The sequence below is a fragment of the Gavialis gangeticus genome, unplaced genomic scaffold (genome assembly GCF_001723915.1).
Source record: "Gavialis gangeticus isolate Ggan-Ray unplaced genomic scaffold, GavGan_comp1, whole genome shotgun sequence".
Taxonomy (NCBI): domain Eukaryota; kingdom Metazoa; phylum Chordata; order Crocodylia; family Gavialidae; genus Gavialis; species Gavialis gangeticus.
In genome coordinates this window covers 22,272,945-22,298,857 of record NW_017728998.1, presented here as the reverse complement: position 1 = coordinate 22,298,857, position 25,913 = coordinate 22,272,945, and the positions used below count along the sequence as shown (strand labels likewise).

The window sequence follows — 25,913 nt, the reverse complement described above, 5'->3', positions numbered from 1 at the left end:
ATACGTCTTATTTAATGTATACTGTTCACCGTCACTCACCAGCGAGGGAGTGAGAACTGGGTCATTGATCATGCAAGTCGCAACCGAGCTTTATTTTGAGACCAGCCGCCGTAAGGAAGCGCTGACGGGAAGCCCAAAAGTCAGGGCAGCCTTCCCGAGACTACCTCAGCCTTGGCACGTGCCGCATCAATTCACAGACGTGACGATGTACATTGGGCTGCCAGTCCCACCGCGAGACACCTGATGGCACAAACGCCATCGCTATAGTCCCCACCCAGGCCCGGAGCCGGTCGCTAGGAGACCAGCAGATGGCCCCGCCCCATCGCGGCGCCGGCGCTCGGCTGCTCAGCAGTGGATTGGTGGGGTCTGCGCGCAGGCGCAGTAGCCGCGACCCCTGCCCCGCCGCGCGCAAACATGGCGGACGAAGAGCTGGAGGCGCTCCGCAAGCAGCGCCTGGCTGAGCTGCAGGCCAAGCACGGGGTGAGGCCCGGGGCAGCGGGGGGCGCGAGGGCGGCCGCGGGGGAGGGCGGTGACTGAGGGGCGTTGGGCCCTCGCTGTCTTTCAGGACCCCGCGAGCGATGTGGCGCAGCAAGAGGCCAAGCAGAGGTAGGAGGGGACTGGGAGGGGGCCGGGAGCGGCGCGGGGCTGGCCCCGCAGCCCTTGAGCGGTTGCTGAGCGCGCCCCACCTGAGTAACGGACTCTTCTCTGCAGGGAGGCCGAAATGAGAAACAACATCTTAGCTCAAGTCCTGGATCAAGCCGCCCGCGCCAGACGTAAGCAGCCCCCCGGGGCCCTTCCCCCCACCCCAAGTGTCGTGTCGTCTTCCTCCATCAGCACCCAACTGCAAAATGCAGATGTATAGATGATAGCGCAGCTTTTTTCCCTTCTTGCTGGGGGAATGGGGGCATTGAGGCAGGCCAGAGCGTGCATCCCTCTGCTTATTGAGCTCCTGGTCTCTTTGCAGCACCATTTAAAAAGAAAAACAAACTTGGTGGGGCCCTTGGGTTGAGTGTCACAACCCTGAATCAAGCCCCCAGAGCGATGTGTTCAGGTGGAGAAATAAGAGAAATGCATCACCGCAATCCACTTGGTGATGTCTGTTTTAAGAAATAAGTCCTAGGTCAGTCTTTGTGCTGGACAGCAAATGTCCCTAAGCTCTGATAGTTTATTATAACAGAACTAGGAACAAGTCTGGTCCTCGCAAATAGTGGCATTGGATTGATTCAGTGCCTCTTTAGAGGGAGACTTTAAACGTAGCGGCAGTACCAGCTTTCCCACGCTATTCCAGTAGACTTCGAAGGATGCCTCTTGAAGTGAGAATCAGGGTCTCTTCCCCAATGTCCATGCAAGGCAAAGAGTTTGCTGTTGGGTTAATACAATATAGATGCTTATTCCTTAGGACAGCATTTCCCAAACGTGGGAATTGTGCCTTGTGTTTATCATGACCTCAAATGGGGTTGTCACATCAGCAGATGGGGGTTGTCAGGGTGGGGGGCTATGCTGAAGAAATGGGGCCATAAATGGGGTCATGCTGAGGAAAAGTTTGGGAAGCACTGCCTTAGGATATTGAGTATGTTTAGATGCACATCTTTGGACAGTGTGGCAAAGACCCACTTTGAATGATAACAACTTTGGTCATAACTCTTCAATAGGACAGGAGTCCAGAGGTGAACAGTCTCCTGCTCCATTGCCTATTTTTATTAAATTCGGTTTTGTGATTTACTTACAAGAATAAGTAGTGGATAGAGAGTATGGCTTTTTTGGTTGCATTAATAGACACATTGGCAGAGACAAATGCCTGCAGGTTGTCTCGTAGACAGTAACAGGTTTGAACCCGGAACAAATGTTGTAAGGTACAAAAAAGTAAAACCTTAGGGCACCTGTACACGAGTGCCGAGGCCAGTCTGACTTGCTGGAATTCTAGCACGGTTGGGCAGACTTGATTAACGGAGTCTGCTGGAGGGTGGCAATTGCTGCCCTCCAGTAGCCGCCTGCATCTCATGTCGCTGAGCTTAAAAGTGGTAGTGCGGGGAACTTGAACTAAAGCTTGTTGAGTGAACTTTAGTTCAAGCACCACCCACACCATTTTCAAGGGTAGGGACACTGATACAGAAACATGGCAGCATTTTAATTAGAATAGCTCTCAGAGCCGTTCTTATTAAAACACCTCCCACCCCCCACCTCCAGAGTATGCGTAAAAGTGCCCTTAGTTTTGTATAAGTTAAAGCTCTGCTCCCCTTCCACTTATTCTTGTTTCAGAACCTGGCACAAAGAGGAGTGAATTGTGTCATGTGTTTATCACTTTTAGGCTAGATGAATGTAGTAGAGTATAAAAGTAAACCTGTTTTTGTTACAGTAAGCAATTTGGCACTTGTGAAGCCAGATAAAGCAAAAGCTGTGGAGAATTATCTTATACAGATGGCAAGATTTGGACAGCTACCTGGAAAAGTAAGTTAAATTATGTTAGTTTGGGTCTTTCTTTTGCTTGGGGTTACTTTCAGATTATTGTTCCCAAAGAAACAAGTTTGAGATGTTAACACTTATAACTGTTATGTAGTTTGAGAAGGTTTTTACCTCACAATCTAGAAATGTTTTCTTCATCCTCAAAAAAAAACCAGCACCCCTCAGGAATGGCCAAATAGCCCTCCTCTTCTGCTTAATTTAACTTAAAAGTCAGTTATTGTGTAGCCTGGTCGTCTCTAAACTTTTTAAAGTGAAGATCACATTTTGAAGTAAAGGGCAATCCAGGATCTACAGCCCACCCAGCAGGTCAAGTCTGGGGGAACGGAGGCAAATCAAGGCCTCCATGGTGAGGGAGAGAGTGGGGCGGGGTGAGTGGGGCCCCAGCTGGGCCGGGGTAGGGGCAGGTCAGGGGCCGGGTGGCTCATCCAGGTGTGGGGGCAGGGGGTTAGGGTTAGCAGCTCCTGCTGCTGTACACACCCCAGCACAGGCCTGCAGGGCAAGCGCCCCCCCTCCCCATCTGCGCAAGGCAGGTGCTGCTGTGCTCCAAGCTTCAGCAGGGCTCAGAGCACAAAGCCCAGCACGTAACAGCAGCCACCTCTCCCTGCACACACGTCAGTGAGGCACATGGCCCCCAGGCCTCTGCTAGGGTGCATGCAGCTTCTGGGGCCCCACTCACCTGGTGGCAGGGGGCACAGAGGGGGATTGGCCCCCCTGTTCTCCACGTGCATGCTGCCACTTCTGATTGTGGAGCCTTTGATAGTCAATCTCAGTTGGGGGACCTAGCCCCCCAGACAGAGGTCAGCTGTCAGGGGCTCCCCAATAGGTCAGTTGATCATGATTGACTGTTTGGTGACCACTGGTATAGCCTCATGACATGAGAGCGCTACTCACTAAGTACATAACATTATTGAAATGTTTTGGCTTATATAGCAGCTACATTGGATCAAAAAATATCCTCTCTTTGCATAGAGCTCTTACTTGGCATTGTAACTTTGTAACTTATTAAAATAATAGTTTTCTTCTACATTTTTTGGAAACCTGTATTTAATTCTTGTCTTTCCATGTCTTTTGTTTGCGTGGTGTGGGGGAAGAGGTTAGGATCAAAGGACTAAAGAGGACAAAATTCGTATTAGCCAATGCTACTGTTATTCTTGTTGGTTGTGTAATTAATACAAATGGTAGAGTGAATCCACTTGTCATGGTAAGGTCAGATGCAGCTTTTTACCACACCTGCAGCCATTTCAGCGGTACTGTTACTACATCACTCAAGTTCTGCATGCATATCTCTTGAGTGCAAGTAGAGGAGATACCAAGGAAGGGCTGGGAATCGAGCACTCAAACTAATCAACAGGGATCCTAGTTTTCTCTGATTAAAAATGGATTGGGGGGGGTTTAAAATTAAAATCCCCCTGCAGCATCCCCTAGCCCTGCTGATGCCCCCCCTGCCCTACTCGTGCCTCTTGCCCCCCAGCTGCGGGCCCAGAGACCCAAGTCCGCAGCTCCCTGCCACCAACAGCAGGCAGCTGCAGCAGAAGCAGCATGGAGCTGTTTCCCCCACTGCTGCTCAGCTGGGGCCGGGGCTGGCTCCCTGAGCCCTGCCAGAGGGGCCCCCAGCCCGCTGCAAGCCCCACTTACCTCAGGCTCCAGGAGTGAAGAGTGATGCTGAACTGAGTGGAGCCATGGCTGACAGTCTCAGGCCCTGCCTTTCCCCCTCCAGGTAGGGCTGGGGGTTTCCTGCCCTGTTTGTAAGCAGCTTTTGCAGGCTGGAGCTCAACCAGCCTGCAGAGCTCTTTGCAAAAGCAGGGAATCTGCAGGTTTTTCTGCTAGAAGGGGAAATCTCCGGTTTTCTCTGTTTTTCTGTGGGAAACAGAAAACCAGGATCCCTGCTAATCAATAGTAAGTTCACTCCAATAATGAAATACCAAAAGATCAGAAATAGCACGTGGTAGGCTGTGAACTGGAGCAAGCAGTTAAGCAATCCTGGATCCCTTATTCTGCATAACAAGAAATCACTTACATGTAAACAAGTGTGTACCTGTATTAGTATAAGCCTGCTCCGCCTTCAGAGAATGGCTTAATAGTTTTTAAAGTCCAAGAAGACTGACAGTTCTGTAATAGACACTTCCACATTATACCAGCTGCACAAAGACCAGTTATAATGATGCTTTGCTTTCGATGCGTGACACAAGCAATACAATTCTATCAGTTACGCTACTTCTTGCATTCCCCACTGCATCTTAGAGTAGATACATATCCTGGGCAAAAGGTGTTCATATTCCTTGGGTGATTCAGATCTAATGCCTTAGTTATGCAAGTAGTAAAATTTCAGAGGTTGGCTATAAATTTAAGTGAATAGGGCAATGTAGTTTGTTATATTATGAGCTAGCTGATGCTGTTATGCCATGGTCACATAGCAGTGTGCCAGCTACCACACAACTTCACAAAACAACGCAACAGTTTTGATAAAGATAAGTTCTTACATTTACTAATCACTCTTTTTTCAAAACTACAGCAAAAGCAAATGCTGAATGGAGAATGGCTGAGCTCTTGAGGCTGGCTCTCTACACCAAAAAACAGCTGTAAATTGGGTTCTGGGTAGATGGGAATTAAGGTCTTCTGGAAGACAAGGTATTTACAACCTCAGTTTCTGAAATCCAGATCTTAAGAGAACTCTACCTGTCCTTGATTTGGCTCCTAGAGACCATCTAATTTAAAAAAATAGTTCCTGTTGAAAAGTTCCACCTTTTAAAATACTGATTGCCAGTGATTTGGAAATGCTGCAGTTCTGTTAGTTATCTTATAACTTGTCTCAGGAATATTTTTTGACTAGTGGTAGTAATATTCAGCATAACCAGTAACTTCTTTGTTCTTGAACCACTAATATTTTAGTCTGAGTAGTTTATTGAACACCTTTTCCAAGCACATGTAGGGAAGAGAATGGAATACTGCTGATTCAATTGAGATAATAAGCCACTTCTTTCCTACTAATTCTGTTTTTATTTTGCCTTCCTAGGTATCGGAACAAGGTTTGATAGAAATACTTGAAAAAGTGAGCCAGCAAACAGAAAAGAAAACCACAGTAAAGGTAAATGGTCTCTTCCTAAACACAACATAAGATGTCCTCAGATAGAAGAAGTCATGGGCTGGAAAATACGATGTGCATAATAAATACCATTTCAGAGCTGGTCAGCTGATTCCTCCCCTACTTACCTGCTTTTCCACTGGTAGGTGTTGGCAGGTAGTCATAGGATTCTTTGGTAATGATGTAATAATATGCATATACGGCTTAGTGTCAGGAGTGAGATGCATTCACAGGACAAGAACTGTAAATTGTGGTCTTGTAGAAGTAGTAGTAGTAATGTTACCCCCAAAATGGGCACATTAAAGTAGTGTGGCTAGGGAGGGTAGATTTAAATTATAGCAGTAGCTATTTTTTCTACCTTCTCCTGCATCAGTGGTGCTCACTGAATTCTATGTTATTTCTATGCTAGTAAAAGATCCAGGAAACACTTTTAGTATAGCCATAGGATGTTTTCCTACCTTACAAAGATTCAAGTTTTTAAGTTGTTGTATGCTGCATTTATTGTGCTCTTTGTAATTTTTTCTTTCTAGTTCAACAGAAGAAAAGTATTGGAATCTGATGAAGAGGATGATTATTAAATGCTACTGTAAGTGTGTCTGCCAAATTGCCAGGAAAAGGCCAAGGAACATACTGTACCAGGCAGAATGATAGCGCTGAAAACGTTTACGTGTATGTACTTTATGTAATTTTTTTGATAAAGGCCAATAAATGAACTCATGTTCAGTAAAATAAATTTATTAGAGAAAGGGTTTTTATAGCTTACATTTTTGTAGTATCAGAGGCCTGAGTGGTGTGGGTTTCTGCACTGCTTCCTTGTCACGAGCTTTCCTTTGACGCTGCTCAGCATGTAAGCTATGCCACTGGCACCTGCGCACCATTATCTTGCTGCTGCCACCATAGGAGATCCTATAACTTGGTGGGGAGGAAAGGTATTAGGTTGCAAACAGCCACCGTCTGAAAGAATTCCCTGCACAGTCTAAATCACAGTACTTGATTTAGAAACAAGATCTCCACTGTGTGGGGTTAATCCAGCAGTTCACTGGATCTCAAACTAGCTGCCTGGAACCATTGCTGGACGTCATGTAGAATAAAGTGTTTGGGGAACGAAGTAGTGGAGCTGGGGCATTGGTTCCGACAGCCTCTTAGTAAGAAGTCTACTGGAGGAAAACGTACCCAGTATCAGTCATACAACTTAGAGAGAAACCTGATGGGCTATGTATAAGTATTTGTTGCTGTAGAACAAATTTAAAAGTTAAAGTGGATATTCAGTAATGTTTAAACTTGATTAAATAACTAATTAACAGTACTATTCAGATACGTGGTATCATACAGTTTTTACACTACCTCCATTTTTATCAAATGGCTGGAGTATTTCCCCCCAAAAAAACAATACAGTTTGCCCTAAACTCCCTTTGACTTGCATGCAGAAGTAAAATTAGCCCTGTGATGTGCCTTTATTTGAAAATACAGTTATGGGAATGTGTGATATAAATATTGTAACATCCTATGTGGTGTAATAAACATGTAAAGGGAGAGGTCTTTTACACCAAAAATCTCTTTTCTGATGTGTACACAATTCCAATTGTAATGGGCTTGGAACAGAATAAAAGTGTTTAAACAGAGCAAGCATTTTCACCTGATGTGTTTATGTGAATATTGTAAGAATATCTGATTAGTATAGTCAGTGTTTGCTTTTTTTTCCTTTAAACTTGTGAAGTCTGTAATATCCAGTAACTTCCTTGTCTTCAATGGTATCATGACTGGGCTGTAGTGCTGGCTGTTTCTACAAGGGTATTTATTCTGAGCTTTGACAACACTTTGCATACAAATGTTTATGCTGACAAACATTTGTAGTTTTATGCAAATATAAAGGCCTGTTTGTTTACAAATATTCTCCTTGGAAATGTATAGAAGGGACCTCTTGCACCAGTTAATCCAGTTCCTGCTCCTGCATACTACAACCATTTTATACAATCCCATTCATACATGTCTCAAGTTCCATCTTAAAATGAGTTTTTTGCTGCTACTGTTCTTGCTGGAAAGCTGTTCCAGAGCCACACTCCTGATGGTTAGAAACCTATATGTATTTGTGGCCTTTCAGAGAGCCAAACTAGTTTGTACAGTAAAACTTGCTTTTGTCACTGTAGACTAGGGGTGGCCAGAGTTACCCTGGGAGCCACATCCAATCCTCCACACAAGTTCGGGGGGGGATGCTGAGCAACCTGGAGTGGAGGTAACCCCTCCACCCCTGCTGTGAGCTGTGGTTTGGCCACCTCTGCTGGAGACCAATCATCATAATACCAGAAAAAACCTTATACAGCTTTGAGACTTGTGACAGCACTATACATTGGCAAGAAAGCTTCCCTTGGCAACCTATGATAAATGCTGTTGTATTCTCCAGCTCTTCTGTTTTACTAAAAACAACTAACTTGGCTTGGTTTGGAGCCATCACAGAGATGAATTATATGCACTGCTATGATGTTTATTTCTGCATCGATGGTTTTATATTCTAATTGTGCAAGTTATAAAATAAACTTGCATCATTTTCTTGTTATTTGAAAATTGCTTATGTTCCCATCAAAATGTGGGCTATCATGGTCTGTATTAAGCTCTCAGCATGCAAGCATATTTATATTAAAAAGGACTTGGGTATACCCACATCAGGAAAAATGCATAACTCAAATTAATTTAAGACCCATTTAACACATAGTGGCCCTTTTACATCTTTTAGAGCAGGTAAGCAACATTTTTGGCTGGAGTGCTGAAAAAAACCACACCATCTCCCTTGTAAGGTGCTAGAGTGCCGGCATGTCAGAAAAACAAAACCAGGGTGGGAGTTACATGGCAGGATGCACTGCATATTAATATAGGTAATAATCATGAATGTTGCTTTTGCTTGTTTTTTTTTTACATACGGTAAATACCAGGTTTTCTAAAAACTCTAAACCTCGTGACAATAAATAAAACTTCATCTACTGCTTTTGTTCCCGTGTATTTTTTTTTTTGTTAAGCATGTTGTGATGAGAGGGAGGGGGGGAAAGAAAAAGGGGAGAGAGAAAAGAGAAAGTGTATGTCCATCACTGCTCAGGTCTCTCCCACTGCTACTGTCTGTGGCTCAGGCCCATGATCCAGGACAGCATCTGGCTGGATGGAGGCAGTGACACTTCAGCAGCTGGGGTGCTCAAGCCTCCCCAACAGTCCCAGACTGGGAAGAGCCTGGGCCCAAGGCTGGGAGGGTGAGCCTGGCTAGGACGCAGGCAGACAGACACCTTGTCACACTAGGGTCAGGCACTTGGGGAGGGTCTGGGCAGTGCAGGGAAAAGCGCTGTGGGCAGGCCAGCCTAGCCAGGCCCTTGGGAAGGCAACAGCCAAAGGAGAGGGGCTGGGCAGGAATCAGGGGCTGCCCTGGGGCTCCGCAAACTTGGGCTGCGGTAGGGGGCAAAGAGCCCGAAGCAACAATTTAAAAAACATTTTTAAAACAAATTTCCAAACACATCAGCTGGCATTCTGAGAAAAATGTCTCCACATGCCACTAATTAGCACAGGTGCCAGGAGGTGCCTATCCCTGTTCTAAAGCAACTGATTTGAGTTACCTGGTACCTGCTTATTTCTTTCTGAATCGGTTCCCTATGCCCTCCTTCCTTCTGGTTAGGTGCAGTAATACTGATTTTAAAAAAAACAGCCCTTAAACACATTTTAGGTTCCTGCACCTTCTAAATTAACTTATTTCAATCAAGGAAGACTTTTTGTACTAGGTTATAAGAGTTGGACATGTAGGGCATTGATTCACAAACTCTGGGAAGCAGAGGGTGACTCTCAGAGCCACTCTAATTAAAACACCTGGAGCATCACAGGTGTAAGCATCCCTGCACGCTTTAGTTAAAGCACCCCCATTGCCACTGGAATCTGCTGGAGCACAATTATTACCACATTCCAGCAGACTCAATTAATCAAATCTGCTCTGATGCATTAAGCAGCCTCAGTGTACACATATAGGCACCCCTAGCACTTCATTAATCCCTCTGACAGGCAGAGGGAAGCCATCATCATTTTAAGCTGGAAAAAAAAAATAGATGGGTTTTACAAAAATAAGAGTCTGGAGCCCACTTACCTGAAGGACTGCTGCTCTGTTGTGGACAGCCATACTGTAAAGACACCAAGTATCATCAGTATGGGGAGAACATTTTTCGAGGGAGGGCCCATCTGTGACTGGAATTCACTTTGGCTGGTTCGGATAGGCAGCCCAGGCTACAAGCCCGCTGAGGAAAGGCTGAAGAGCTTGTGAGTGCTTGTTTGGTGATTGGGATGTGTGGGCTGTGATGGATTTTAGGCACTGTTTAATAATGGATGGCAGAGCACATAGGATTGCTGTTTGGCGTTCTTTAAAAATAAAAACCCTAATCAATGCTCGAAAGCTTCTGTTCAACATTTCAGCTTTGATCACTGTGTCTCAAAGTGCTTCAGTAGCTCTGATGTATACATGCTCAAGGCTACTTGCTAAGCAAATTAATAAGTATGCAACTCCCTATTAGAAAGGCTCAGTATAAGATTGCTAAAGCCTCTGAGAAGCTCTTTTATGTAAGCAGTTGCAGTAGCATCCCTAACGCAAAGGGCTGAGGATGCAGATGAGGGTCCTTCTCATGTAAATTAGATACAGTTGGAAACAGCAAAGACACTAACACTAAAGTTATCTATACCAGTCACACATAACAACTGCAACAAGGTTATTAATACCTTTTAAGGCTGAGAGTTTTTATAATAAACACTGTTACCCAAGCTGCTTCATCAGTTGCACAGAAATGCATTTGGAGTGTTAAGCATCTTAAAATTGATTTTTCCTTGCATTCAAAAGTTATATTTGCTAGAAGAATTACATTACTAACAGAATTAAAAAGCTTCAGCTAATTAAATCAGCAATTCATATCCACTCTCACTTTTTTCTGACTTCTCCAAAAGACTGAAAGGAATGAGATTAAAACTTCCATCTCCCAATGGAGCAGTTATTATTAACAGCATAACAAAACTTTTTGCCAAGCTAGTCAACATAATGGGTGTAAAACAGCTCCATAATGACAAGGACTTGGCTCTGGTTGAACTAGTGTCATTGTGTGGACAATGTTCTATTTGATTATTTAATCCCCATGTCTCTGTGTATAATCAGTGGCAATATGCCATCACTATTAAAAGCATCTAATGAACTGATGTTTTTTAATCATCCATATTGTCAAGACATCTTACCCAAGCTATGAAGTCAGTTTTTCCTTTGGTAAGTAAATGCTATAATTAAAAAATGGAAGTTGGTCCTCATAATCAATTCTGGAGTCCATCCCATCCATCTTCAGATAAGCTTTACCCATATCTTAAATTTACAAATGAGATTTTACACCTCTCCAGGCACTCTGTAAGCAATTTAGCTGTGCAATCTGCCTTGGTTAAGTAGATAATTATTTCCATTCTTTATTGAGAACCAGAAATGCAACTTGCCTTAGGTCACATTCATACTGTTATGGGGACCAGGATCGGGGACCAAATCTCCCATCTCCTATACCTACAACTTAAGCACAGAACATTATCCTTTTATCACAAGTTATTTATAGTTTGTGATAAAGAGTGGACAGTACAGGACAGGGAGGGAATGACAAGCATGGAAGAAAGCAATCTAGGTCTAGAAATACCCCATTTAAATTAAACATTTCTGTAACTTTATACACAGCCCTTTGTCCGCTCAGTAAGATGCTAGCATGGAGGAAGGAGGAAACGTGCAGAGGCACTTAACTTAAATGTAGCAATTCCAAGAGATCGCTTGAAGCACAAAAATCCAAGAAATAAGTACAAAAGAGTCACAATTTAAATAAGCGGTCAGAGTTAAGAGCATTTTCAAGAATCGTTATTTACTAGTTTCTCTTTTCCATCATTTGGCACAAATCCAAGGCACATTAGAAAATTAGATAAACTCATAAATTACTTAGAAAAATATACACACAACCCTTATTTGCAAACACTTGTGTGCGCACAGGCTGCACACATTTTGCTTCTCACATTAAAAAATTATTTGGAAACAATCCTCTAGCAAGCCCTCTGGCTTCACGGTGCCCCAAGCAGGTCATCAACATTACAGTAAAAAGAACCAAACTTGTCCATACAAATAGTTTATAAAAATAAACAAAATGCTACTTGGATGTGATCACCTGTAAACCAAAATGATCGTGTAAAGAACCTGGTATAGTTATTCAAGTATTTCTATGTTATAATCCCCTTTTAAAAAATATTTTTGAACCGAAACATGTTAAGAAGTAAGTTCCAAATCTAAGCCTCCATCTAGTTATCTGCAAATATCTTTTAAAGTGATCACCTCTGAAATACACATAACATATTCCTCCATGAGTTGTACCTTTATTGGACAGTTAGCCCCATTGATTTAAATGGGTCTATACTTGCTTGAGTAAGGAATATTCATTAACGTATAAGAACAGGCAAGCAGGAACAAGTTCTTACACAGTGGCTATGTCTGTAGGCTTGTGTGCATGCAGAAGTGTGAACAGTTGTACATTTTTGTCTGTTTTACTTGTTAAAAATTAAAGTAGCTTTGTGCATTAGGCAGGTTTGTTTCTGCCTAAAGAAACATTTGAACTGGGATCTGAATATTAATCCAGAGCTGATCTTTGTCAAGGTCTTCCTGCTTTGTTCCCAGCATCCTAGCCCTGTTGTGACAGGATCTCCTAGACCCAGTCCAAATAAATATCCCATTGGAACCAATGAGGGCTTTGTCATCATAAAAAGCTGCAGGCTTCTAGCCCTTCATGTTCCTAAAGTCTACATCTCTATGCCAGGTTGAAGTGCACAGGATTGTACTGCCCTGTTTTTCCAACTAGTGGCACATACAGGATGTAGTTACTAAAGAAAGTATATTTAAATACATACCATCATGGTTTGTGGCGTTATGGTAAAAAATAAACATTTTTTTTTAATTATTTCTGGTAATAAATATAATTCAACCAATTTAGTGACAAAATTAGAAGGAAGAAAAACTAATTCAATACTTTATCAAACAGGAGTGGTTGGCTGGGAATTACTGTATAGCCTTTTTCTTCTTTACTGTAATCATTTTTAATAAGTGCTTTGATAGAATTGGGAGTCATTTTTCTGTCTAAATACTTTGACATCTCAATATGTCTCAGTTTGCCGAGATCAGTAACACATTAGCTGGGTAGGCATCTTCATAATAAACTGAGAGGATTCTATCTCCAAAAATGCAAGCCAAGAACATTCTGTCTCTGCTAAAGATTTAGCCTTCTGATCCATTTTTGAAAGCACAGCTTGCAAGCTTCATTTACTTCTTTAATTCCCAGCAAGAGGATATTGATACCGACACCACCTGGTTTTCCTGTTTTTGGCAGGAAATTCACACTTCTTGTCAGTGTTTTGAAAGCAAGTCAAAGCAGTCTTTTGATTGTGAAATACTTGGATCGCTAGGACTGGTTAAATCGCAATTTTCACTGACATTCTCTGCTGAAAGTGCCACGTTAACAGTGTGTCTTCGATGCATTAGTTTACTTTTAAGAGGAGCTTCTACTGCATCATCATCTTTCACAGGTTCACCACTGCTTTCTGCATCAGTCGTCTTAGCTCTGCTCTGTTTCAATGTTTCAACAGGTTTTAACTTGGTTTTATCAAAGTTCTTAATAGCCATCTGTGTGGAGGGGAAGAATAATTCATATTAAAGGCATTTTGTGATTCCCTGACTACAAAAGTCAAATGATTCCATTTTAAATGTGCGCTAAAAGATGAATTCCAAGGTGTTTTGATACTACAGTATAATAAATACTACTGAGGACATATAGCAAGGATTTAAATTGCCATACAAAACACAATAATTATTATCCCCATTTATATACAAGGAAACAGGAATACAGTTTACTTGCCTGACATTACACATACCATGGCAAAAGCCAGGAATAAATCCAAGGTGTCCCATGACTCTTTGTTACTGCATTGTCCACATGACCACAGCACCTCTCACATACCTTTGTAAGTTATGTCTGAGGTATATCTACCACAAGTATTGGTCTCTGTACCCTTCCAAGACAGCTGAAATGAGTCAGATTGTCTCTACTCCCACTTTGGGGTCTGGAGAAAGAGCCCTTTTGCTTCTAGGATTTTGTATGCCAGGCCAGACTTTCTGTATTTATTCCCAAGACCTCGCTATTTGGGTCACTTCCTCTTTGATTATTTTTATTTCCTCTTCTCAAACCTGCTCTTCCTCCTCTTTTGTTTATCAGAGTGATTCTCCTGGGTGATTCTCCTGGCAGACTGGACACCTCCCAAATGTTAAAGTGATTAAAATATGGAGTAAAAATGCAGAACACAAACCAGTGCTTATTTCTGATCCCCATTACTGAAACAACGGAAACAAAACCTTCTAAAAGTGGCAGAGGATTCTATCACAGATAAATCGGCTTGCCCAAGTCACTGCAGAAATTCAATGGCACAAATGGGATAGATTTTAGGAGCCCTGGCATCTAGTTCACTGACAAAACTGCAAGCAACCGCTTCCTAGAAATGTGCAATTTAATGCTTATAATGCAAAAGCAACTTTAACCTGGAACACATATTCAGAAGCCCATCCCTCCAAACTCTGGGGGCTTATCAAAGCTGGTCTCTCTTTTTGACCTGTATCATCTATCACTACTTAAGACATGAGAAGGCCATATAGGGAATGTTGCCGAGTTGTTGCAGGCTGGATCAGTATTCCCTCCCGAATCGCTTACCAAAACTCCTTATGTGGGATGGGGCTGCAGGTGGGGAGCAGCGTTCAGGCAGGCAAGGGACAGGCAAGTGAGGCTGGGAACACACAGCAGGGGCTGGCGACAGCCTGGGGCTGGGGCAGAGCCACAATCCCCCCATCACGCCCCTATAATGTGCACGGGTTTCACAGGCAGGGGGATGCAGGGAGTGGATCAGGGATTGCAGCTCTGCCTCAGCCCTGTGCTGTCAGTGCCCCAAGATCCTGGCCCTGGCCTTGGATGCAGCTCCCTGCCTACCCATGTAGCTTCTGGCCCGTCTCCATGGAAACCCCAGGATCTTAGGGCATTGACAGTGCAAGGCCAGAGCAAAGATGCAATGCTCTCCCCACATGTCCCTGCCTGCAGAACTGTGACTGTGCCCTGGCCCCAACCCCACGGTGTCACAGCCCCATGATCCCAGGGTCTCCGTGGAGACTGGCTGGAAGACACAGGCAGGGCACATGGCCAGGATGGGAGCTGTGCCCGGGGCCAGGATCTTGGGGCCGTAACAGTGCAGGGTTGGGCCCAGGGCAGAGCTGTGATCTGCTCCCTGCACACCCCTGCCTCCAGAACCTGTGCCCGTCACAGGGGTGTGAATCGCAGATCGCGGCTCTGCCCTGGGTCCCAGCCTTGCATGACACTGCCCCAGGATCCTGGGATCTTCAGAGCCCCACCTGCCTGTCTTGCTCCTAGACGCTGCACCCCAGCAGCCTGTGGCCCCGTCCTAGCCACAGGCCCTGCCCAAGCGGGTCCCACCCCTGGTGGTGGGCCCAGGGCAGATGGACCAGGGTGCCCAGGCAGTGGGGCTGGGTCCGGCAGAAGCAGCCAGAAGGCACCGCGGCTGCCGGGAAAGAGTCTGACCACCACACCACTCCAGCCCAGCTCCGCTGCGCTCCGTTGGGCGGTGGGACTGGCTGCACACACCACGGCCCAGGCTGCCCTTTGCACTTGGACTGGGCCGGACCAAGGGACCCACTGCAGGCCATGAAAAATCTCTCTACAGGCTGGATTTTGCCCACCTGACTTAGAAGCTTATTTCAGTATATTTTAATCCAACACAAAACAATAATAATACAGCTAATGCAAGAAAGCCGTTCTTCCTACCTGGTGCAATAATTCATCATCAAAATTAGGGACGCTTTTGTCTCTTGTTATTGTTCTCCGCAAATATTTTGACCTGAAATGCACAAAAAGGATCATCATGAACTAGAAAGCAACACACCCTCATCAAGAGTCTCTGCTAAGCTGCCTTGCACAGCAACCAGCCACCAGATGGCAACATTTCAACAACAACTGAGACTCAAATATCTGATTCATGTGCCTCTTAAAAATGTATGGCCTACTATTTTGTGGGGATAAAAACAGCTTGTCAGATTATGTACATTAGTGTTTAAGTGAAAATGGCAGACTAACATCTAAGTATCATCATTACCAGGATTCTCAGATAGTATCATGAAGTATATCTTGGATGAGATTTTCAAAACATATTTGGCTACATGTTGCAATGAATGGGAAATGTATGGCCAAATCCCAAAACTGGGCTTATCCAAGTTGTGATAAACACCTACTCCATTTTCTTCTTTGAAGAGTGATGTTGTGCATTTGTTGGGAAGTATCACCCTGGGTACTTCCAGCAAGGGTTCTATGCTTACTTGTTAAATCTGTTGATTGATTGGACAAGTTGAATTCGTCTGCTGACTGGATCATCTGCTTTCTCAAATGGCTTAGTATTTACTACAGGTTTAAAACAAAAAAAGGTCAAAATTAAATCGGAACCATATTTTAGCATCAAACAAGCAGAGTTTTGAATTAAAAAACTGACGGATTGAAATTTAGTGTAAAATCATATTAGAACTCTAATAGGAAAGATGTGAACCACAGTAATGTTTTTTATGGTTTGGAAACTGTAAATCACTATGTTGTAAAAAGAAAGATAGCTCTGATCAGGACTGTCACAGCTTCAGTAGGGGATTTTCTTAACTAAGTGAAAATAATTCCTGAGTTCAAGGAATTTAAATTAAAATGTTCACCAGTCAGGAGTAAACCACCAACCAGAATCAATTGAGCTACCATCACATTGCCTCACCTGTTAATTTCATTAGTAATCTCTTTTACTGCCTTGGGAAACAACCACAATCTTCCCTGAAAGTAACATTTCTGCCATTAGCACAAAGATATTGCTCTAAATTTTGCTCTTCTGGTAACCTACAAAATACAGGGTGTTTATACAGTCCTTGTGCAATGTTAAACTTTAATAACTTTGGATATACACATGATAGAAGCAAACTGTAAACAGTGATGAAAAAGATAATTCATTAAGTTTTTTCACACAATGTAAGTTATGCATAGGGTAAGGATCACAAATGCAATTCATGAAACCCATTACATTTTAATTCAATTTTATTAATACCTTTCTAAAAATGTTTTAAGTTGTACTTATAGGGCAACAGAGGTATGATATTTTGGAGACTGAAAAGCAGGTTTTCAAAAATCAACACTGGAATTCGTTTATCCATTACATAAGTTAAAAATCTTACTTCTACCAAAATTAGTTTTCTCCCCACAAGTGAACCTCTTTAAAATGGATTAGCTTGTACATGGTGTATGTGCAATTTGGGCAGAATAACCATATGGCTACAATCTTATTATAAACAATGCAGGTCTTAGTTCAGGGGCAGGCAGTTATTTCGGGCGGATAAATATGCTGCTACTTTTTTACCATTGTTTCAACGATGCAATCTCAGGTCAGTCATTCAGATGCACTTTACAGTGTCTTGGGATAAACTGTTACTATTACTTATCCCATGAACCATTTTAAAATTTATCCTGGGACAACATACACTGATTTCTGAACAACCACATTTTGTCCCAGGATAAAATGGCAGGCAGCCCCAGACCCAATGCGCTGGATCAGTCCAGGGGCCCTTTGGCACATGGGGCTGGCAGCAGGCTCAGAAATATAGGCTTGGCTCCCTGGTTACTGCTACCCAAGGTAAGTATTTTCTTCATAGTACCTTTTAAAAAACAGGATGTGTGTTATATTCAGGGATGCATTTTATGCAAAAAAATACAGTACTAAGTATGCAAAAGCAGCCATGTACTTTAAACAAGGTAACATTGTTTGTTTCTTTTCAACTTTCCCTCTTCCTATGTTTCTCAGTCAGGGCAATTTTAGGTGTTATTTGTAATACACATGTGAAACAGCTAAGCATACCTTAATTGTAAAAAAAAAAAAAAGACACACAACCCCACAATACTGGATCTAGTGCAACAATTAATTTCCAAACCTTTTCTTTCTTTGTACCAGTGAAACTCTGACAATTACCTTTTTTCCTGATCTTGCCAGTTATATGCTGCTCACCGTCTATTTCTCCTCCCTCTGCTGATTCTGGTGCATTGCTTGGTGCTGCTTGTAGCAACTTCAGGATACTGGAATTCTTAATTTTAAAAAAGTTTTTATTTTCACCACTTTTATAATATCCAGCCTTTGTACAGATTAGTGGTTCCAGTAATCAATGCAGACAGTGTAGGGTAATCACTTTTAGTAAAAAAAATTATAACCTACAGTCAGACACACTGGGATAAATACAAGCCTAAAATTGTATTAGCATTTCAGCCTCAAGTTTGAACACAACCTCCACTGAGCTGGAGGTTTACACCTGTCCTACACAGAAGTTCTATCATTAAACTGTTCAGTATTTTGGAAAAGCTGACAGGTCAGGGAAAGTATAAAGTGCTATTTAAACTGTTGTTTATGTTAATCTAACATATAAATAAAACAAAAATGTCAGTAATAAGATACAGGCAGAAGCACACTTTATGGCCACTATCATATTCCCCAGGGGCACAAAACTGAAAGCAGTGTCTAACTGCCGGAGAAGTGCAATAATCCCTTATAATTTAATATTGTAGAGCAAGTAGTTATTAATGAGAAGGTCATATCTGTGTATTTAACTAGGCATTATTTATGTGGGTTTCCCACCATACCCAGCTAATCAGAACAGTCCAGTTGTATAGGGGTATCTTGAGCATTACTTAAGGAGAAAGATGATGAAACATGCAGTGATGTTAGATTCCCGAAGTGCTGTAGCTGGCAAGGACAATGTCCTCAATCCCTCTACCCACAGCATGGCTATTCCCAGGGTAACTACAGTTCCTGATAAGGACTGTTGCTTTTTAATTTTTTAAAATGTTCCCTCTCCCACCTTTTTTTCTTTTCAAACAACTGTAGTCACTTAGGATTTCTGATGAGATATTGGTATGATCCTTACCTAAATGGGAAACTAATCTCAATTCAAGTCAGGAAGAATGCAAGGAGATCACTAGCATACGAAGACTTCCTGGATGAAGTGGGTTTTAAGGAAGGATTTTAAAGAAAGCAGGTAGAAGCAGTGACAGTTAATGCAGCTATTACTCGCTTTGTCCTGATGCCCCACTTCTGGCCACCGCCGATAAGCATTCCCAACGTCCCAGATGCCTGCCATCTAAACCAGACCCACGGACATACAACAACATGCGCCTGCCAGTTTGACACCCCTGCTGTAGATGGTCCCAAGATGGATGGCAGCTTCTCAGTAAGATGAATTAATAGAGGTGGATACATCAGTTCTATTTTGATTTTGCCCACAATACCGCAGCACAGTTCCCCGAGGAACATAAGTTGATAGGCCAGTATTTGTTATAAAATACTTATAAAAATATCAGAAAACAAAAACTAAAGGAGGAGGACAGGAGAAAAATGGTAATAAGATGCAAAACATCAAATGAAAAACTCAAAACTAAGAAGTGCAAACTAATAAAACTTTGTTTAAAAAAATCCTGTCCTCACTTGCTGTTTTATCTAATTTTTTTAAAGTGAATAGCAACCCTGAAAATAATATGAACATTTAATATGTGTATAAATATTTACACTAATCCAGAATTTACATTAAAAGGCCCCACAGTGGGATGAATCCCAGTTTGAAGTGGCCTGAACATAGTGAAGCGCTGTTTAATCAAGAAATATCAGGTTTCTCTCTTCACTTCGCAAATCAATTTTAAAATAAGTGTCAAACATAATTGCTTACTATTATATGGCCAGGCAACTGGAATAACTTTTACACGTTATCTAGTTGTTAAAGATAGGAATATCTTGCCTTAGGAGCGACTGGAAATGGCATTGTGACAATCCTATGTTTTTATTTTCTCCTAAGAAACCCAATGGGTAGGAACAAGCAAACTTTTGTACTTACTGGCTCAGCACAGTCTACAGGAGTACACTGCCTTTTGTTCCTAATATGGGTCAATGCACCATTCTGAAGGAGCAGCTCTACCAATGCTTTGTGCCTTCCTATCACAGCCTCATGCAATGCTGTATTTCCCTTGATATTAGAAAGGTTAACAGAGGCCCCATGCTGGAATAAAAAATAAAATAAAATGCTATTAACACAATATAGCTGAAATTGGAGGCAGCACATAATCATTCTGTTCATCTCTACAGTTTTGCATAAAGAGTGAAAACAAAGAATCAGAAATCTTTCAGCTATGGGGAATCTGGAAAGTGTGGATTAGTGCAATCGTCAGTTCAACAGCAATAATCCTTTGAACAATGATACACTATCCTATTTCATGGATTACTTCATCTCCCTTTGCATATATACATCTGCTCGGTATCACAGTGCACACGAGCATATGTGAAGCTAGTCAAAGATTTCTTAAAAGAAAATACCTTTCCTATATAATCAATCCTGTAAGAAAAGTGTTACCTTCAGTAATGTTATAGAAATGTTTCTCTCAACAAAGCGCCCCAGGGGATGGGTTTAAAGTGTAGGAGGAAGGAAGAAATGTTTGTAATTTTCTTTAAAGCAGTTTTAAAGGAAAAAATCTTTAATAAGAATATGAATACTAATGTTTTGCGCTTAAAAATATAACATGGCATATTCTACCTTAATCTCACAAAAAAGGCTATTTACAACATTTTTGGATGCAATCTCACCTGTAACAACAAGGCAGCAGTCTCATGCTGGCCATTCAAACAGGCATAAATTAAAGGAGTATTTCCAAGTATATCTTTTTTATTTTGTTTAGCATCATAGTCCACCAGACATTGTACTACCTTTTGGGAGAGATAAGAAGTTCATGCTTAAAACACTAACAAACCTAAGCCATAGTTACAGAACAAGTACACTTAATTCACTATTAATGGCACTTGCAATAGAATACATTTTATAATAGCACAAATCAGTGCTGAATATTTCTGATACCCAGAACCAGTAGTTTACAGCAAGAGATAGATGCAAACTGGGAGCAATTCAGAATCTGGATCCTTTGACCTCATGCACCTCATTTTGGGTGTTCCCATTTGTGCCCAGTTGGTTTAAAGACAATCTAGGTTTATGCAGACAATCTAAGCACTGATTGTAACTAGTGTCCAAAGTTATCACATGGGTTAACTTTTTCAAATGGCAGTTTTGGGGAATGGTATGAATAAGCCTTTTCAGAAACTGAAGAAGTAATTTTAGTATAAGTATCCCCTGACAGGAGGGTTAATTATTTCAAGTGCCTAAAGGAAGAACAATGCATGATTCCTTTGGTTTTTAAACAAGTTGGAGCAGGGTCACTCAACCCCCACCAGCTAGCCAAATCCAGCCCCTGCACTATGTTATCTGGCCCACCCAGCTGTCCCTCCTGGTTCGAAGATTTGGAGGTGGGGAATGGTGGCACTGCTGCCCTGTTGCCAAGTTACCAGACTCATGGGGAGGCCCGTGGGACAGGTGGCATGGTCCTGCAGGCTGGATCAGGTACACGAGGGAGCGTGGGGCCTTATCCCATCTCATAGGGCTGGATGGGGGCAGCAGGCCTCCTGGGCAGATCCTGGTGGATGGGGCTGGGTGGAGACAGCGGAGTGCCCAATCCCAGCATGCAGGGCACCATGGCCTGATCCCAACACATGGTGCTAGGTGGTGCAGGGCTCCAGGGCTACATCCCAGTGCACTGGAGCCAGCCAAAGCTATGCAGGGCCCAATTCAGGCATGCAGGGTTGGGAGAAGGCAGCACTGGGCCCAATCCTGGCATGAGGACCAGCCCAGCACCACTCATCTGGCCTTTGGAGCCAAAAAGTTGAGCACCACTGTCTTAATACATTAAGGGTCATAGGATATATGACAGGAAAGAAGCACATGGCTTAAAACCACTCAGAACTAGCATTTATGGACCTAGGAACTGTGATATCTTGTGTCCTGTTTTCCCCTTATTCACATTTTCTTTGATGTTTCCTCTCTTTTTTAGCTTTTCTCTTCCTTCTCTCCACACTCCATATTTTCCATTTTTTTTTCCTCTTCCAAATTTCTCAACCCTGCTCTTCACCTGCTGTCCCACATATAGCATTTTCCCTTTCCCCCACTCACTACAGTGACTGTTCAATGCTGCCACTAGATCCCTCTTCTCTTTCAGTGCTACTTACATGACTTGCTCAACCTGCATCCAAGAAGATGTGGTAAACCACTCAGAGAGCTTTAAGGAGACCAGATGAATCTGCTTGCCCTGGACATTTCAAGGAGTTGAAGCACATAGCACTCCATACCAACAGCAAAGGAATATAAGTTTGCATGTACAGGCATATATGAACTCAAACTGTGAAAGGAGAAGCTATGTGAGGGGTGCAAGGGAATCCAAACTAACCATTAAAGAGAGTCAAGGAAATGCATGCCACTGGATCAGATGGGTCCATGCAATTAAAATTATGGAAAGGGAAGCAGGGTCAGTCCCTGGATCAGCATTATAATAAACTCAAGTATCTAAAAATGCAGCACCACATGAAAGCAACTCAGTGACTCCACAGTCTCAGAAAAGAACTAAGCGCAGCACAAACAGGCTTTAAAAACCTAAACATTTTTAAATGACCCAATGTATGACTATGTAACCACAAGGGAAACTAAGTCTGTCACTGAAGCAAAAAAAAAAAAAGAAACCTTACAAGAGCCTAATTAAAATCAGTCATTCTTGCTCTCAGCAGGGCTATTTTCATAAGGTCTGTTAGTACAAATCCTGCTGCCAGCAGTCAGCTATTAAAGTTTTACTTTTAAAAAATCTTTAAACATTACACCAGCTTTTAAATGTGGGTTGAAAATGGTCTAAACCAAATAAAAATAATCTAACATATAAATAAAGTTATTATGTATGAATTTCCAGTTGCTCAAGATATTCATTACGTGTTCAATGTAAGATGCTTCCATTACAGCCAGCACTTATATTGTACAATAATTTCAGGCCATTAAGATATAGAGAAAGATTAGATAGGAACAGTTTCAGTGCATAGGGTGAGTGCAGCCTAGCAGGAATCTTCCCTCTCTCTGGAGAATTTTCTGGTGTTAGGATGTAAAAAAACCCAAACCTCCTTTTTGCCTGTACCAGTTTTATCCTCAACAGCCTATTTCACAAAGCAGTCTGGTTCTTTTCAGAGGGTGAAATATAAATGGTCAGCACTGACCCATGAAGATAACTGCTTTGTTTGTTTGGCAACAGCAGAATTCAGCCCATTAGTAAAGACATTTAAAAAACACAGGAAAATATTAGATTGACCAGAGTTCATATTTAGAGTGGTACACTGTTTCCGAAGAGATGGATGATTAAGTGTCTGTTCAAAGTGATATCCTGCACAAAAGCTTGCTTTTTCATTGAAGGCAAACTATTAAGCTAAAAGATCAATTAGGAGGGGTATCCGGAAGTACAAGATGCTACACCAACATATAGGAAGACAATCTCTTCTCAGAAGAGTTTAGAATCTATTAAATCACCTGAACTACCATATTTAACAAAATCCAGGACAGCTTTGAATTTAAGACAAGCCTCCAATAATTACATTCTATACATGGAAAATAATAACTTTATTGTAATTTTCCATGTATAAAATCAAATTATTTGGCTGTCATCTTAAAATTCATCCCCCCACTGCTGTGGTAGGGAAAGCAGTAGGAGGGGGGCCTGCCCCTTGCCTGCCCCACACATGCCCATCTCCCTTGCCTCTTGCCCCCCTTCCCCTGCTGCCTGCTCCCCACCCCTTGCCCCCTATGCCAGTACTTGCTCCCTGCTGCCTGTTCCCTCTGCCACTTGTACCCTATCAGTAACTACCGTCCCTACCTCTTTACCTTTGTCTACCCACCATGTGCTCCTCTACCCACCAATTCACCCCTTGCCACTTTCCTCAAGCCTGTCTCCAGCACATTGCTGCCTCTCTGCTGCTTGTACCCCTCTCTGAACCCTGCCCCCCCTGCTTACCTTTGGGGTGACACTGGCACTGGCAGAGACTGTGTCCCCAGCCCTGGTCCAACCCAGCCCAGCCAGGCCAGGCAGAAACAGTGGCAGCAGCTCCAGGCCTGGCTGGGTCAGGGCAGAGCTGGAGCCAGAGCCCAGGTAACTGGCGGAGGTGCAGCCTGCACGGTTTCCCCGACGTACTCCCCACCCCAAACATAGGTCTCCCCACATGCCTTCTCCCAATGTGCATCTCCCCCACACCATTTCCCTCATAGTCCCCTTGCCACAACTCCCCTACCCTATCACATGAGCTACTGTGACCTGGGACAGGTGACAGCTCAATCAACTCCAGCTTTGGCCCCAAGCTTGGAGCCAAAGCCAGAGCTTAGCTGCCACAAGCTGACTGGGGGGGGGGGGAAATCTCATCTTGGATTTGAGTAAATACAGTACACTGAACTTCTACTTCACTGCGTGGCTGTTGGAACAGTGTCGGAGTGAGGAGACTAATCATAAAACTAAATACTTTTCAATCTAGTAGGACCCTTAAAATGCTTAATTTATGGTCAAGTCTATCCTGGAATGAGAAGTGTCCTTCTATCTGCAGATGGAAGCTTTAAACTGCTGAAGCACAAGCCATTTTAATATAAACAACCAGTGTCTTAAATGTCTAAAATATTTCTCACGGTTAGATGTTTGCATTAGCTATACTTCACAAGGTAAGTTTGAAAGTGTCAGAGTAGTTTGGGGATGCAAAAATGGAAATGGCAGATTAGTGTAACAGGTTATTGTATTAGTTCCTTTACTCCAGAGTACCTAATTTACACTGTTGACTGGCAAGTGACAAATCAAAACAGTCTATCAGATTTGACTATAAGCCCAGTAGCAGTCAATGGCAAAACTCCCACTGGGGCCCCATAAGTTAATTAGAACCATTTGGCCTCATCCATTCAGATCAGTAACCTCCTCGAAGAATCTGTAGTTGATGTTTCCACCCTTCGTAGAAACATACAAAGCAAATATGTGTACATTAGACAGACTGCATATAACCATGTCTTTTAAAATTGTGTGTGTTTTCAACATTATAGGAGTGATGCATGCAAACAGGAAAATTGTACTTCTGATTTTCCTGAGTGTGTTGTAAGCACAGGTCTGAAGTCATGCAGTAAAGGGAACCAGTAACTTGTTTGCACTGGAGGTATAGTAAAGTGATAACAGTTTGAACTACATTCTTTTTCCGTTCTTGACACCCAAAAATGACAGGCTTGTTGGCAGAGCCACTAGATGCTACACTGTCCTTCATGCCACCCTTCTGGATTTAGGAGGAAATCCAGGAAGCTGCATATCATTTAATATTTAGGAAGGATACCCTCATCATTTCTAGGACTTCATGAAACCCCTTCATGCTATGTTATTCCACCCAACATAAGGAGTCAAACCCCTATTTGGTCTAATTCTCTGCCTCCTCTCTTCAAAACAAAGATGTCTGCTATTGTCAAATCCTTGCCCAAATCCAAGCAGGAAGAGATCCTCACTCTGCCCAGCTTCCTTGTACAGCATAAAGCAGCTCCATAGCAGACTATACCAGAAAGTCCCATTCTTTAACCTCTGGCCTCTGCTATTCCAAGCTCTCTCCTACTTCTTGGATGTTCCTATTTCTCACTCTCAACCCCCTTTTTCACATCTTGCCTACCTAAGGGCTGAGGAACCACCCATGCCCCATTAAAGTCTAGCTCCTGCACCTGCAGCTATACAAAACAAATTACCTGAAAATGACCTTTCTGACAGGCCAGATGAAGAGGGACTGCATGGTTTATATTTCTAGCACCAACACTGGCACCATGCTTCAACAAGAGGGAGACCAATTCTGGATGTCCGTGTAGTGCAGCCACATGTAATGGTGTAAAGCCATCCTGGTTTGAAACATTTACGCCAAGTCCATTAGCAGGCATCCTGGCAAGTGTCTGTTGTGAGAAAAAATAAAAGTCACGGACAACTGAGCACATCACTTCCACCAACCTCAGCAGTCTTTAAAAGCAATTATACAAACACTTATCTAGGATGGTTTAAGCAGAGGGTTGGGATAAATGACTTCCTGAGGTTCCTTTCAGTCCTACTTTTCTATGAATCCACGACTAGATATCTACAGGGTATATATGCAACTAACATAGGGACATAAACAGTATTGTCCAAGGAGTCTCATTCGAGCTCCTCCGTGAGAGATGAGGGTAGTTTGGTGGAACCGGTGACAGTGAAAGTTGTCTTATTTTTCTCTCCCTCCTACAAGATGGATTGCTACAGAGAAAGTGCAGAAAGAAAAAAAAAAATCCATAATTAGTAGGGACTAAAAACCTTCT

General features: G+C 42.7%; 2 protein-coding genes across 7 annotated transcripts in view; one reads left to right on the top strand and one right to left on the bottom strand.

Annotated features, from left to right (window-relative positions):
- The first annotated feature begins 380 nt into the window (after nucleotides 1-380).
- Nucleotides 381-8,350, top strand: PDCD5 (programmed cell death 5). Its single transcript, XM_019505614.1, has 6 exons — nucleotides 381-480; nucleotides 566-606; nucleotides 712-773; nucleotides 2,357-2,448; nucleotides 5,477-5,548; nucleotides 6,076-8,350. Exons 1-6 carry the CDS (start codon nucleotides 415-417, stop codon nucleotides 6,121-6,123), a joined length of 381 nt encoding a protein of 126 aa, XP_019361159.1. The 5' UTR covers nucleotides 381-414; the 3' UTR covers nucleotides 6,124-8,350.
- Nucleotides 8,351-11,419: 3,069 nt separating this feature from the next.
- ANKRD27 (ankyrin repeat domain 27) overlaps nucleotides 11,420-25,913 on the bottom strand; it is a 92,443-nt gene continuing 77,949 nt past the window's right edge. For 4 of the 6 annotated variants that reach the window (XM_019505609.1, XM_019505608.1, XM_019505610.1 and 1 more), the window contains 7 exons: nucleotides 25,323-25,520; nucleotides 20,303-20,422; nucleotides 19,560-19,721; nucleotides 17,654-17,765; nucleotides 15,981-16,062; nucleotides 15,433-15,505; nucleotides 11,420-13,235 (listed from right to left, as the gene is read on the bottom strand). In XM_019505609.1, coding sequence (XP_019361154.1) covers nucleotides 12,960-13,235; nucleotides 15,433-15,505; nucleotides 15,981-16,062; nucleotides 17,654-17,765; nucleotides 19,560-19,721; nucleotides 20,303-20,422; nucleotides 25,323-25,520 — 1,023 coding nt within the window. In that variant the 3' untranslated portion in view covers nucleotides 11,420-12,959. Of the gene's footprint in view, nucleotides 13,236-15,432; nucleotides 15,506-15,980; nucleotides 16,063-17,653; nucleotides 17,766-18,533; nucleotides 18,600-19,559; nucleotides 19,722-20,302; nucleotides 20,423-25,322; nucleotides 25,521-25,913 lie in introns of those variants that run through there. The other 2 variants (XM_019505611.1, XM_019505612.1) reach the window with 2 other exon arrangements.

What these genes read in the sequence shown, in the direction of transcription:
- PDCD5 (XM_019505614.1), top strand. Translation starts at nt 415, where the DNA reads ATGGCGGACGAAGAGCTGGAGGCGCTCCGCAAGCAGCGCCTGGCTGAG. An exon ending in TTGGACAGCTACCTGGAAAA is followed by an intron (nt 2,449 to 5,476) that starts GTAAGTTAAATT and finishes TTGCCTTCCTAG; the next exon opens with GTATCGGAACAAGGTTTGAT. An exon ending in AAAAGAAAACCACAGTAAAG is followed by an intron (nt 5,549 to 6,075) that starts GTAAATGGTCTC and finishes TTTTCTTTCTAG; the next exon opens with TTCAACAGAAGAAAAGTATT.